A 13,718-nucleotide genomic window follows, 5' to 3' on the forward strand; every position below is an offset into this window, starting at 1 on the left:
AATGGGAGCAGTGCCCCAGAAAAGGGTCAGAAACCAAGGGGAGAGCTCAAAAATGGGATCAGTGCCCCAAAAATGGGGGCAGAAACCACAAGGAGACCCCAAAAATGGGTCAGAAAATGGGGAGACCCCAAATATGGGAGCAGCGCCCCAAAAATGGGGTCAGAAAATGGGGAGACCCCAAAAATGGGGTCAGAAAACAAGGGGAGCCCCAAAAACGGGGTCAGACCCTGCCAGGGGTTCAGAACCCCACAAACCCATTCCCACCCCCATCTGAGGGTGACCAGCACCCCAAAAATGACTCCAGCACCCCACAAACACACTCCCACTCCCCTTAAATGCAGTTCCACATCCCTCCAAGTGTGTCCAGCACCCCAAAAATGACTCCAGCACCCCAAAAACGACTCAAGCACCCCAAAAATGACTCCAACACCCCCTAAATCAGTCCAGCCCCCCGTGTCTCGCCCCTCACCTGACGGACTTGCCCAGGATGTGCTTGTAGAAGGAGCGGGTGCAGTAGCACTGCAGCACCCCAAAAATGGCTCCAGCACCCCAAAAACGACTCAAGCACTCCAAAAATGACTCCAGCACCCCAAAAATGACTCCAACACCCCCTAAACCCACTCCCACACCCCCTTGGAGGCTCCAGTCCCCCGTGTCTCGCCCCTCACCTGACGGACTTGCCCAGGATGTGCTTGTAGAAGGAGCGGGTGCAGTAACACTGCAGCACCCCAAAAACGGCTCCAGCACCCCAAAAACGACTCAAGCACCCCAAAAATGACTCCAGCACCCCCTAAATCACTCCCATCCCCCCTTGGAGGCTCCAGCCCCCCAGAGCCCCCCGTGTCTCGCCCCTCACCTGACGGACTTGCCCAGGATGTGCTTGTAGAAGGAGCGGGTGAAGTAACACTGCAGCACCCCAAAAATGGCTCCAGCACCCCAAAAACGACTCAAGCACCCCAAAAATGGTTCCAGCACCCCTTAAATCAGTCCCACACCCCCTTAGAGACTCCAGCCCCCCGTGGCTCTGGCCTCACCTGACGGACTTGCCCAGGATGTGCTTGTAGAAGGAGCGGGTGCAGTAGCACTGCAGCACCCCAGAAATGGCTCCAGCACCCCAAAAATGACTCCAGCACCCCAAAAATGACTCCAGCACCCCCTAAACCCACTCCCACACCCCCTTGGAGGCTCCAGCCCCCCGTGTCTCGCCCCTCACCTGACGGACTTGCCCAGGATGTGCTTGTAGAAGGAGTGGGTGCAGTAGCACTGCAGCACCCCAAAAATGGCTCCAGCACCCCAAAACGGCTCCAGCACCCCAAAAATGACTCCAACACCCCACAAACACAGTCTCACACCCCTCTGAGGGGCTCTAGCACCCCCCAAACCCACTCCCACCCTTCCTGTGTCTCTGAGCCCCTCACCTGACGGACTTGCCCAGGATGTGCTTGTAGAAGGAGCGGGTGAAGTAGCACTGCAGCACCCCAAAAACGGCTCCAGCACCCCAAAAATGACTCAAGCACCCCAAAAATGGGTCCAGCACCCCAAAAATGATTCCATCACCCCCTAGATCAGTCCAGCCCCCCGTGTCTCGCCCCTCACCTGATGGACTTGCCCAGGATGTGCTTGTAGAAGGAGCGGGTGCAGTAACACTGCAGCACCCCAGAAACGGTTCCAGCACCCCAAAAACGACTCCAGCACCCCAAAAATGACTCCAGCACCCCCTAAACCCACTCCCACACCCCCTTAGAGACTCCAGCCCCCCATGGCTCTGGCCTCACCTGACGGACTTGCCCAGGATGTGCTTGTAGAAGGAGCGGGTGCAGTAACACTGCAGCACCCCAAAAACGGTTCCATCACCCCAAAAATGACTCCAGCACCCCAAAAACGGCTCCAGCACCCCAAAATGCAGTCCCACACCCCTTGCACCTCCCAGCCGCCCGTGGCTCTGCCCTCACCTGATGGACTTGCCCAGGATGTGCTTGTAGAAGGAGCGGGTGCAGTGGCACTGCAGCATCCCAAAAACGACTCAAGCACCCCAAAAATGACTCCAACACCCCACAAACACAGTCTCACACCCCTCTGAGGGGCTCTAGCACCCCCCAAACCCACTCCCACCCTTCCTGTGTCTCTGAGCCCCTCACCTGACGGACTTGCCCAGGATGTGCTTGTAGAAGGAGCGGGTGCAGTAGCACTGCAGCACCCCAAAAACGGCTCCAGCACCCCAAAAACGACTCAAGCACCCCAAAAATGGTTCCAGCACCCCTTAAATCAGTCCCACACCCCCTTAGAGACTCCAGCCCCCCGTGGCTCTGGCCTCACCTGACGGACTTGCCCAGGATGTGCTTGTAGAAGGAGCAGATGCAGTAACACTGCAGCACCCCAAAAACGGCTCCAGCACCCCAAAAATGACTCCAGCACCCCAAAAATGGGTCCAGCACCACAAAAACAACTCAAGCACCCCAAAAATGATTCCATCACCCCCTAAGTCAGTCCAGCCGCCCGTGTCTCGCCCCTCACCTGACGGACTTGCCCAGGATGTGCTTGTAGAAGGAGCGGGTGCAGTAGCACTGCAGCACCCCAAAAATGGCTCCAGCACCCCAAAAATGACTCCAGCACCCCAAAAATTGCTCCAGTACCCCAAAAATGATTCCAGCACCCCCTAAATCAGTCGAGCACCCCCTTGGATGCTCCAGCCTCACCTGACAGACTTGCCCAGGATGTGCTTGTAGAAGGAGCGGGTGAAGTAACACTGCAGCACCCCAAAAACGGCTCCAGCACCCCAAAAATGGTTCCAGCACCCCAAAAATGATTCCATCACCCCCTAAATCAGTCCAGCCCCCCGTGTCTCGCCCCTCACCTGATGGACTTGCCCAGGATGTGCTTGTAGAAGGAGCGGATGCAGTAGCACTGCAGCACCCCAAAAATGGCTCCAGCACCCCAAAAATGGCTCCAGCACCCCAAAAATGGGTCCAGCACCCCAAAAATGATTCCATCACCCCCTAGATCAGTCCAGCCCCCCGTGTCTTGCCCCTCACCTGACGGACTTGCCCAGGATGTGCTTGTAGAAGGAGCGGGTGAAGTAACACTCCAGCAGGCGGTTGTCGTAGACGGCCTTGGCCACGATCCTGCCCACGAACTTGAAGTAGCTCAGGTGGTTGGGGTTGCAGTGGGACGAGGGGTTGATGGTGTAGGTGACGCGGTCGCCGGGCGAGGTGCGGAACAGCGCGTACATGGGGTTGAACATCTCGCGCGAGATGATCATGTACCACTCCCGCAGCAGCCCCCCGGCGTCCTGGCCCTCCTCGCCCTCGAACACGATGTACCTGGGGGGCAGGAGGGGGTTTGGGGTGTTTAGGGGGTGTTGGAGAGGATGGAGGGGTGTTCTGGGTGTCCCAGGGGGTGTTCTGGGTGTCCCAGGGGGTGCTCTGGGTGTCCTGGTGTTGTTTGGGGTGTCCCAGGGGTGTTTTGGGGGGATTTGAGGAGGGTCTGGGGGTGTTTTAGGGAGGGTTTGAGGAGGGTCAGAAGGTGTTTTGGGTGTCCCAGGGGGTGTTTTGGGTGTCCCAGGGGTGTTTTGGGGGTGTTTTAGGGGGGGTTTGAGGAGGGGCAGCCCCCCGGTGTCCTGGCCCTCCTCGCCCTCAAACACGATGTACCTGGGGGGCAGGAGGGGGTTTGGGGTGTTTAGGGGGTGTAGGAAAGGATGGAGGGGTGTTTTGGGTGTCCCAGGGGGTGTTTTTGGTGTCCCAGGGGTGTTTTGGGGGTGTTTTAGGGGGGGTTTGAGGAGGGGCAGCCCCCCTGGTGTCCCAGCCCTTCTCGCCCTCAAACACGATGTACCTGGGGGGCAGGAGGGAGGGGAGTGGGTTTTTGGGGTGTTTAGGGGGTGTTGGAGAGGGTGGAGGGGTGTTTTGGATGTCCCACGGGGTGCTCTGGGTGTCCTGGTGTTGTTTTGGGTGTCCCAGAGGGTATTTTGGGGGGATTTGAGGAGGGTCTGGTGGTGTTTTAGGGGGCTTTAAAGAGGGTCAGAAGGTGTTTTGGGTGTCCTGGTGTTGTTTTGGGTGTCCCAGGGGTGTTTTGGAGGGATCTGAGGCGAGTCTGGAGCTGTTTTGGGTGTCCCAGAGGGTGTTTGGGGTGTCCCAGGGGTGTTTTAGGGGGATTTAAGGAGGGTCTGGGGGTGTTTTAGGGAGGGTTTGAGGGGGGTCAGAAGGTGTTTTGGGTGTCCCAGGGGGTGTTTTTGGTGTCCCAGGGGGTGTTTTTGGTGTCCCAGGTGTGTTTTGGGGCTGTTTTGGGGGGGTTTGAGGAGGGGCAGCCCCCCGGCGTCCTGGCCCTCCTCGCCCTCGAACACGATGTACCTGAGCCACAGAAAGGGAGGGGAGTGGGTTTTTGGGGTGTTTAGGGGGTGGTTGTGGGGCTGGAGGGGTGCTCTGGGTGTCCCAGGGGGTGCTCTGGGTGTCCTGGTGGTGTTTTGGGTATCCCAGGGGTGTTTTGGGGGGATTTGAGGAGGGTCTGGAGGTGTTTTAGGGGGGTTTAAGGAGGGTCTGGGGGTGTTCTTGGTGTCCCCAGGGGTGTTTTGGGTGTCCTGGTGGTGTTTTGGGTGTCCCAGAGGGTGTTTCGGGTGTCCCAGGGGTGTTTTGGGGGATTTAAGGAGGGTCTGGGGGTGTTTTAGGGGGCTTTGAAGAGGGTCAGAAGGTGTTTTGGGTGTCCTGGTGGTGTTTTGGGTGTCCTGGTGTTGTTTTGGGTGTCCCAGGGGTGTTTTAGGGGGATTTGAGGAGGGTCTGGGGGTGTTTTAGGGAGGGTTTGAGGAGGGTCAGAAAGTGTTTTTGGTGTCCCAGGGGTGTTTTGGGGGTGTTTTAGGGGGGGTTTGAGGAGGGGCAGCCCCCCGGCGTCCTGGCCCTCCTCGCCCTCGAACACGATGTACCTGAGCCACAGAAAGGGAGGGGAGTGGGTTTTTGGGGTGTTTAGGGGGTGGTTGTGGGGCTGGAGGGGTGTTCTGGGTGTCCCAGGGGGTGCTCTGGGTGTCCTGGTGTTGTTTTGGGTATCCCAGAGGTGTTTTGGGGGGATTTGAGGAGGGTCTGGAGGTGTTTTGGGTGTCCTGGTGGTGTTTTGGGTGTCCTAAGGGTGTTTTGGGGGGATTTGAGGAGGGTCTGGGGGTGTTTTAGGGAGGGTTTGAGGAGGGTCAGAACGTGTTTTGGGTGTCCTGGTGGTGTTTTGGGTATCCCAGGGGTGTTTTGGAGGGATCTGAGGTGAGTCTGGAGCTGTTTTGGGTGTCCCAGGGGGTGTTTGGGGTGTCCCAGGGGTGTTTTAGGGGGATTTAAGGAGGGTCTGGGTGTGTTTTGGGGGGCTTTGAGGAGGGTCAGGAGGTGTTTTGGGTGTCCTAAGGGGTGTTTTAGGGGGTGTTGAGGAGGAGATAGGTGTGTTCTGGCTGTCCTGGTGGTGTTTTGGGTATCCTGGGGGTGTTCTGGGTGTCCCAGGGGTGTTCTAGGGGTGTCTCAGGAGGTGCTTGAGAGTCTGGAGGGGTGTTTTGGGATATCCCAAGGGGACATTTTGGGGTTCCCAGGGGACATTTTGGGGTTCCCAGGTGACATTTTGGGGTTTCCAAGAGATTTCTGGGTATCCCAGGGGGACATTTTGGGGTTCCTAAGAGATACTTTGGGTATCCCAGGGAACATTTTGGGTATCCCAGGGGACATTTTGAGGCTCCCAAGAGATTTCTGGGTATCCCAGGGGCCATTTTGGGGTTCCCAGGTGCCATTCTGGGTATCCCAGGGGACATTTTGGGGCGCTCAAGGGCCATTTTGGGTACCCCAGGGGACATTCTGGGGTTCCTAGGAGATATTTTGGGTATCCCAGGTGACATTTTGGGGCTCCCAAGGGCCATTCTGGATATCCCAGGGGACATTCTGGGGTTCCTAAGAGATATTTTGGCTATCCCAGGGAACATTTTGGGGTTCCCAGGGGACATTTTGAGGCTCCCAAGAGATTTCTGGGTATCCCAGGGGCCATTTTGGGGTTCCCAGGGGATATTTTGGGTATCCCAGGGGACATTCTGGGGTGCCCAGGGGATATTTCAGGTATCCCAGGAGATATTTTCGTTATCCCAAGGGACATTTTGGGGTTCCCTGGGGACATTCTGAGACTCCCAAGAGATTTCTGGGTATCCCAGGGGACATTCTGGGTATCTCAGGGCCCATTTTGGGGTTCCCAGGGCCCGTTCTGGGGTTCCCAGGGGACATTCTGGGGTGCCCAGGGGATATTTTGGGGTTCCTAAGAGATATTTTGGGTATCCCAGGGGACATTTTGGGGTTCCTAAGAGATATTTTGGGTATCCCAGGGGACATTTTGGGGTTCCCAGTGCCCGTTCTGGGGTTCTCAGGGGATATTCTGGGGTTCCTAAGAGATATTTTGGGTATCCCAGGGCACATTTTGGAGTTCCCAGGGGACATTCTGGGGTGCCCAGGGGATATTTCAGGTATTCCAGGGGATATTTTCATTATCCCAGGGGACATTCTGGGTATCCCAGGGCCCATTTTGGGGTTCCCAGGGCCCGTTTTGGGGTTCCCAGGGGATATTCTGGGATGCCTCACAGGCGGTTCTTCATCTCCTCGGGCGATTTGCGGTGCAGCTCCCGGTAGGAATCCTCGAAGACGTGATCGCGCCGCACGTGCACGGCCATGTCCTCCTTGCGCAGCCCCTCGTCCAGCCGCTCCAGCTCCTGCCTGAAGTACCTGAGGGGGCAGCAGCGGCCTCAGCGGCCAGGCCAGAGCCCAAAAACGGGGGGCAGGAAACGGGGAGAGCCAAAAAAAATGGGGGCAGCACCCAAAAAATGGGGTCAGGAAATGGGGAGAGCCAAAAAATGGGGGCAGGAAATGGGGAGAGGCAAAAAATGGGGGCAGGAAATGGGGAGAGACAGAAAATGGGGGCAGGAAAATGGGGAGAGCCAAAAAATGGGGGGCAGGAAATGGGGAGAGCCAAAAAATGGGGTAAGAAAATGGGGAGAGCCAAAAAATGGGGGCAGGAAATGGGGAGAACCAAAAAATGGGGGCAGGAAATGGGGAGAGGCAAAAAATGGGGGCAGGAAATGGGGAGAGACAGAAAATGGGGGCAGGAAAATGGGGAGAGCCAAAAAATGGGGGGCAGGAAATGGGGAGAGCCAAAAAATGGGGTAAGAAAATGGGGAGAGCCAAAAAATGGGGGCAGGAAATGGGGAGACCTAAAAAATGGGAGCAGCACCCAAAAAATGGGGTCAGAAAATGGGGAGAGCAAAAAAATGGGGAGACCCCAAAAAATGGGGTCAGGAAATGGGGAGAGCCAAAAAATGGGGGCAGCACCCAAAAAATGGGGGCAGGAAATGGGGAGAGACAGAAAATGGGGTAAGAAAATGGGGAGACCCCAGAAACGGGGGCAGGAAATGGGCAGAGACAAAAAATGGGGCAGGAAATGGGGAGAGGCAAAAAACGGGGAAAGCTCCCCAAAAATGAGGTCAGGAAATGGGGAGACCTAAAATATGGGGGCAGGAAATGGGGAGAGCCAAAAAATGGGGGCAGGAAATGAGAAGATCAAAAAAATGGGGGCAAACACCCAAAAAATGGGGTAAGAAAATGGGGAGAGCCAAAAAAATGGGGGCAGCACCCAAAAAATGGGGTCAGGAAATGGGGAGAGCCAAAAAATGGGGTCAGGAAATGGGGAGATGCCAAAAAATGGGGGCAGCACCCAAAAAATGGGGGCAGGAAATGGGGAGAGCCAAAAAATGGGGTCAGGAAATGGGGAGAGCCAAAAAATGGGGGAAGGAAATGGGGAGAGCCAAAAAATGGGGGCAGGAAACGGGGAGAGCCAAAAAATGGGGGCAGGAAACGGGGAGAGCCAAAAAAATGGGGGCAGCACCCAAAAAATGGGGTCAGGAAATGGGGAGAGCCAAAAAATGGGGGCAGCACCCAAAAATGGGAGCAGGAAATGGGGAGAGCCAAAAAATGGGGGCAAGAAATGGGGAGAGCCAAAAAACGGGGGGCAGGAAATGGGGAGACCCAAAAAATGGGGGAAGGAAATGGGGAGAGCCAAAAAATGGGGGAAGGAAATGGGGAGAGACAGAAAATGGGGAGAGCCAAAATATGGGGAAAGCGCCCCAAAAATGGGGTCAGGAAACGGGGAGACCTAAAAAATGGGGGAAGTGCCCCAAATATGGGGTCAGGAAATGGGGAGAACAAAAAAATGGGGCAGGAAATGGGGAGACCCCCGAAAATGAGGAAAGGAAATGGGGAGAGCCAAAAAATGGGAGCAGGAAATGGGGAGACCCCAAAATATGGGAGCAGCACCCAAAAAATGGGGTCAGGAAATGGGGAGAGCCAAAAAATGGGGGCAAGGAAATGGGGAGAGACAGAAAGGGGCAGCACCCAAAAAATGGGGTCAGGAAATGGGGAGAGCCAAAAAATGGGGTCAGGAAATGGGGAGAGCCAAAAAATGGGGGAAGGAAATGGGGAGAACAAAAAAATGGGGGCAGGAAATGAGAAGATCAAAAATATGGGGGCAAGCACCCAAAAAATGGGGTAAGAAAATGGGGAGACCCCAAAAATGGGGTCATGAAATGGGGAGACCTAAAAAATGGGGGAAGCGCCCCAAAAATGGGGTCAGGAAATGGGATGATCAAAATAATGGGGTCAGGAAATGGGGAGAACAAAAAAATGAGGCAGGAAATGGGGAGACCCCGAAAATGGGGGAAGGAAATGGGGAGAGCCAAAAAATGGGAGCAGCACCCAAAAAATGGGGGCAGGAAATGGGGAGAGCCAAAAAATGGGGGAAGGAAATGGGGAGAGCCAAAAATTGGGGGCAGCACCCAAAAAATGGGGGCAGGAAATGGGGAGAGCCAAAAAATGGGGGAAGGAAATGGGGAGAGACAGAAAATGGGGGCAAGAAAATGGGGAGAGCCAAAAAATGGGGGCAGGAAATGGGATGATCAAAAAAATGGGGTCAGAAAATGGGGAGAACAAAAAAATGGGGTCAGGAAATGGGGAGATCCCAAAAATGGGGTCAGGAAATGGGGAGAGCCAAAAAATGGGGGCAGGAAATGGGGAGAGACATAAAAATGGGGGCAGCACCCAAAAAATGGGGGCAGGAAACGGGGAGAGCCAAAAAAATGGGGGCAGCACCCAAAAAATGGGGGCAGGAAATGGGGAGAGCCAAAAAATGGGGGCAGCACCCAAAAAATGGGGGCAGGAAATGGGGAGAGCCAAAAAATGGGGGCAAGAAATGGGGAGAGCCAAAAAACGGGGGGCAGGAAATGGGGAGAGCCAAAAAATGGGGGAAGGAAATGGGGAGAGGCAAAAAATGGGGTCAGGAAATGGGGAGAGCCAAAAAATGGGGAGAGCCAAAATATGGGGAAAGCACCCCAAAAATGGGGTCAGGAAATGGGAAGATCCAAAAAATGGGGAAAGCACCCCAAAAATGGGGTCAGAAATGGGGAGAATCAAAAAATGGGGTCAGAAAATGGGGAGACCCCAAAAACGGGGGGCAGGAAATGGGGAGACCTAAAAAATGGGGGCAGCACCCAAAAACGGGGTTAGAAAATGGGGAGAGACAAAAAATGGGGGCAGGAAATGGGGAGAGACTTAAAAATGGGGGCAGCACCCAAAAAATGAGGGCAGGAAACGGGGAGAGCCAAAAAAATGGGGGCAGCACCCAAAAACGGGGTTAGAAAATGGGGAGAGACAAAAAATGGGGTAAGAAAATGGGGTGACCCCAAAAACGGGGTCAGAAAATGGGGAGACCTAAAAAATGGGGGAAGCGCCCCAAAAATGGGGGCAGGAAATGGGATGATCAAAAAAATGGGGTCAGGAAATGGGGAGAACAAAAAAACGGGGCAGGAAATGGGGAGACCACGAAAATGGGGGCAGGAAATGGGGAGAGCGAAAAAACAGAGGCAGGAAAATGGGGAGAGGCAAAAAACGGGGGTCAGGAAATGGGGAGAGACAGAAAATGGGAGCAGCACCCAAAAAATGGGGTTAGAAAATGGGGAGAGCCAAAAAAGGGGGGGCAGGAAATGGGGAGATCCCAAAAAATGGGGGCAGGAAATGGGGAGAGGCAAAAAATGGGGCAGGAAATGGGGAGAGGCAAAAAATGGGGTTAGAAAATGGGGAGAGCCAAAAAAGGGGGGGCAGGAAATGGGGAGATCCCAAAAAATGGGGTCAGGAAATGGGGAGAGGCAAAAAATGGGGCAGGAAATGGGTAGAGGCAAAAAATGGGGGAAGGAAATGGGGAGAGGCAAAAAACGGGGGCATGAAAATGGGGAGAGCCAAAAAAATGGGGGCAGCACCCAAAAAATGGGGGCAGGAAATGGGGAGAGCCAAAAAATGGGAGCAGGAAATGGGGAGAGACAGAAAATGGGGTCAGGAAATGGGGTGAACAAAAAAATGGGGGCAGGAAATGAGAAGATCAAAAATATGGGGGCAAGCACCCAAAAAATGGGGTAAGAAAATGGGGAGACCCCAAAAATGGGGTCATGAAATGGGGAGACCTAAAAAATGGGGGAAGCGCCCCAAAAATGGGGTCAGGAAATGGGATGATCAAAATAATGGGGTCAGGAAATGGGGAGAACAAAAAAATGAGGCAGGAAATGGGGAGACCCCGAAAATGGGGGAAGGAAATGGGGAGAGCCAAAAAATGGGAGCAGCACCCAAAAAATGGGGTCAGGAAATGGGGAGAGCCAAAAAACGGGGTCAGGAAATGGGGAGAGCCAAAAAATGGGGGCAAGAAATGAGAAGATCAAAAAAATGGGGGCAAGCACCCAAAAAATGGGGTAAGAAAATGGGGAGAGCCAAAAAATTGGGGCAGGAAATGGGGAGAGCCAAAAAATGGGGGAAGGAAATGGGGAGAGCCAAAAAATGGGGGAAGCGCCCCAAAAATGGGGGCAGGAAATGGGATGATCAAAAAAATGGGGTCAGGAAATGGGGAGAGCAAAAAAAGGGGGAGAGCCAAAAAATGGGGAGAGCCAAAATATGGGGAAAGCGCCCCAAAAATGGGGTCAGGAAATGGGAAGATCCAAAAAATGGGGAAAGCACCCCAAAAATGGGGTCAGAAATGGGGAGAATCAAAAAATGGGGTCAGAAAATGGGGAGACCCCAAAAACGGGGTCAGGAAATGGGGAGACCTAAAAAATGGGGGAAGCGCCCCAAAAATGGGGTCAGGAAATGGGGAGAGCCAAAAAACGGGGGCAAGGAAATGGGGAGAGGCAAAAAATGGGAACAGCACCCAAAAAATGGGGTAAGAAAATGGGGAGACCCTAAAAACTGGGAGACCCCAAAAATGGGGTTAGAAAATGGGGAGACCCAAAAAATGGGGTCAGGAAATGGGGAGATAAAAAAAATGGGGGCAGGAAATGGGGAGACCCCAAAAACGGGGGCAGCACCCCAAAAATGGGGTCAGAAAATGGGGAGACCCAAAAAATGGGGTCAGAAAATGGGGAGACCCAAAAAATGGGAGCAGCACCCCAAAAATGGGGTCAGAAAATGGGGAGACCCCAAAAACTGGGAGACCTCAAAAATGGGGTCAGAAAATGGAGAGACCCCAAAAACGGGGGCAGCACCCCAAATATGGGGTCATAAAATGGGAAGCCCCAAAAATGGGGTCATAAAATGGGGGGAAACCCAAAATAGGGGGAAGAAAACAGGGGGAGACCCCAATAATGTGGTCAGGAAACGGGGAGACCCCAAAATGGGGTCAGGAAATGGGGATACCCCAAAAACAAGCGCAGCACCCCAAAAACTGGGGTCATAAACCAGGGGGGAGCCCCAAAAACACCTCCAGCACCCCATAAACAGTTCCAACCCCCCCAAACCCACTCCCACCCTCCTTTGAGGAGCTCCAGCACCCCGCAAATCTCTCTGTCACCCCCGAAATGCTGCTCCTGAGACGCCTGAGGGTCACGAAACGGGGGTGCCAGCCCCGGGGGGCACCCCAAAACCCCGTCTGGCCCCCCAAAAGCGCTCACTTGCGCTTGACGTCGAAGTCCAGCACGCGGATGTAATCCACCAGCACGGCGAAGGGGCCGTCGGCCAGGTGGGTGGTGGACTGGCGCAGGATCTGGTTCAGCACCGTCCTGTGCGTCTCTGAAAGGGTTAAAAAAGGGTTTTTTGGGGTGCTCTGGGTGGAATGGGGGTCATGGGGTTTGGGGGTGGGGTGGTGGAGGGGTTGAAAATTATCTGAGTTTATCGTTTATAAATCTTGGGGTTCTCCCAGAACTTCTTCCCGTAGTCTTGGGGTTCCCTCCAGATTTATCCTTCCCAAAGTTTTGGGGTTTCAACAAAACCCCTTTCCAAAGTTTTGGGGTTCCACCAAATTCTCTCTTTGCACAGTTTGGGGTTCCCCCAAAACCCCTTTCCATAGTCTTGGGGTTCTCCCAAAAATCTCTTTCCAAAATTTTGGGGTTCCTTCAAATTTATCCTTTCCAAAGTCTTGGGGTTCTCCCAAAATCTCTCTTTCCATAGTCTTGGGGTTCTCCCAGAATCTCTTTCCAAAGTTTTGGGGTTCCTTCAAAACCCCTTTGCAAAGTTTTGGGGTTCCTTCAAATTTATCCTTTCCAAAGTTTTGGGGTTCCCCCAAAACCCCTTTCCATAGTCTTGGGGTTCTCCCAAAAATCTCTTTCCAAAATTTTGGGGTTCCTTCAAATTTATCCTTTCCAAAGTCTTGGGGTTCCTTCAAAACCCCTTTGCAAAGTTCTGGGGTTCCTCCAAAATCTCTTTCCAAAGTCTTGGGGTTCCCCCAAAATCCCTTTCCAAAGTTTTGGGGTTCCTTCAAAACCCCTTTCCAAAGTCTTGGGGTTCCCCCAAATTCTCTCTTTGCACAGTTTGAGGTTCCCCCAAAACCCCTTTCCATAGTCTTGAGGTTCTCCCAAATTCTCTCTTTCCATAGTCTTGGGGTTCCCCCAAAACCTCTACTCACAGTTTTGGGGTTCCTTCAAAACCCCTTTCCAAAGTCTTGGGGTTCCCCCAAAACCCCTTTCCATAGTCTTGGGTTTCTCCCAAAATCTCTCTTTCCATAGTCTTTGGGTTCCCCCAAAATCTCTTTCCAAAGTTTTGGGGTTCCCCCAAATTCTCTCTTTCCATAGTGTTGGGGTTCCCCCAAAACCTCTCCCCAAAGCCTTGGGGTTCTTCCAAATTCCCTCTTTCCAAAGCTTTAAGGAGCCCAAAAATCCCCAGTCCCTCCCAGTCCCCCCCAGTGCCCAACAGCTCCTCTAAACACCCCTCCCAGTGCCTCCCAGTGCTCCCAGTGCTCCCAGTGCCCCCCAGTCCCCATCCCCGCTCACCAGCGAAGCGCAGGAATTTCTGGGTGTCGAGGGGCAGGCTGGCCAAGATGTGCATGGCTCCCCCAAACCCCCCTCCCAGTCCCTCCCAGTGCCCCCTAGAGCTCCCCCAGTGCCCTCCCAGTGCTCCCAGTTTCCCATAGCTCTCCCAAACCATCCTCCCAGTGCTCCCAGTCCCCATCCCCGCTCACCAGCGAAGCGCAGGAATTTCTGCACATCGAGGGGCAGGCTGGCCGAGATGTGCATGGCGCCCCCAAACCCCCCTCCCAGTGCTCCCAGTGCCCTCCCACTGCCCCCCAGTGCCCTCCCAGTGCTCCCAGTCCCTCCCAGTGCCCTCCATTCCTCGTCCCTGCTCACCAGCAAAGCGCAGGAACTTCTGTGTGTCGGGGGGCAGGCTGGCCGAGATGTGCATGGGACCCTCAAACCCCCCTCCCAGTCC

The 13,718-nt window shown here is 54.3% G+C and overlaps 1 protein-coding gene across 1 annotated transcript in view; it reads right to left on the bottom strand.

The window, feature by feature from the left end:
• The window catches only part of HUWE1 (HECT, UBA and WWE domain containing E3 ubiquitin protein ligase 1), a 157,587-nt gene that overhangs the window by 12,936 nt on the left and 130,933 nt on the right, over positions 1 to 13,718 (bottom strand). The window contains exons 75-77 of the mRNA XM_056510874.1: positions 11,969 to 12,086; positions 6,576 to 6,716; positions 3,033 to 3,320 (exon numbers count right to left, since the gene is read on the bottom strand). Of these exons, the coding sequence (XP_056366849.1) occupies positions 3,033 to 3,320; positions 6,576 to 6,716; positions 11,969 to 12,086 (547 nt within the window). The remainder of the gene's footprint in view (positions 1 to 3,032; positions 3,321 to 6,575; positions 6,717 to 11,968; positions 12,087 to 13,718) is intronic.

This window comes from Oenanthe melanoleuca, chromosome 25, assembly GCF_029582105.1.
Source record: "Oenanthe melanoleuca isolate GR-GAL-2019-014 chromosome 25, OMel1.0, whole genome shotgun sequence".
Classification (NCBI taxonomy): Eukaryota; Metazoa; Chordata; class Aves; order Passeriformes; family Muscicapidae; genus Oenanthe; species Oenanthe melanoleuca.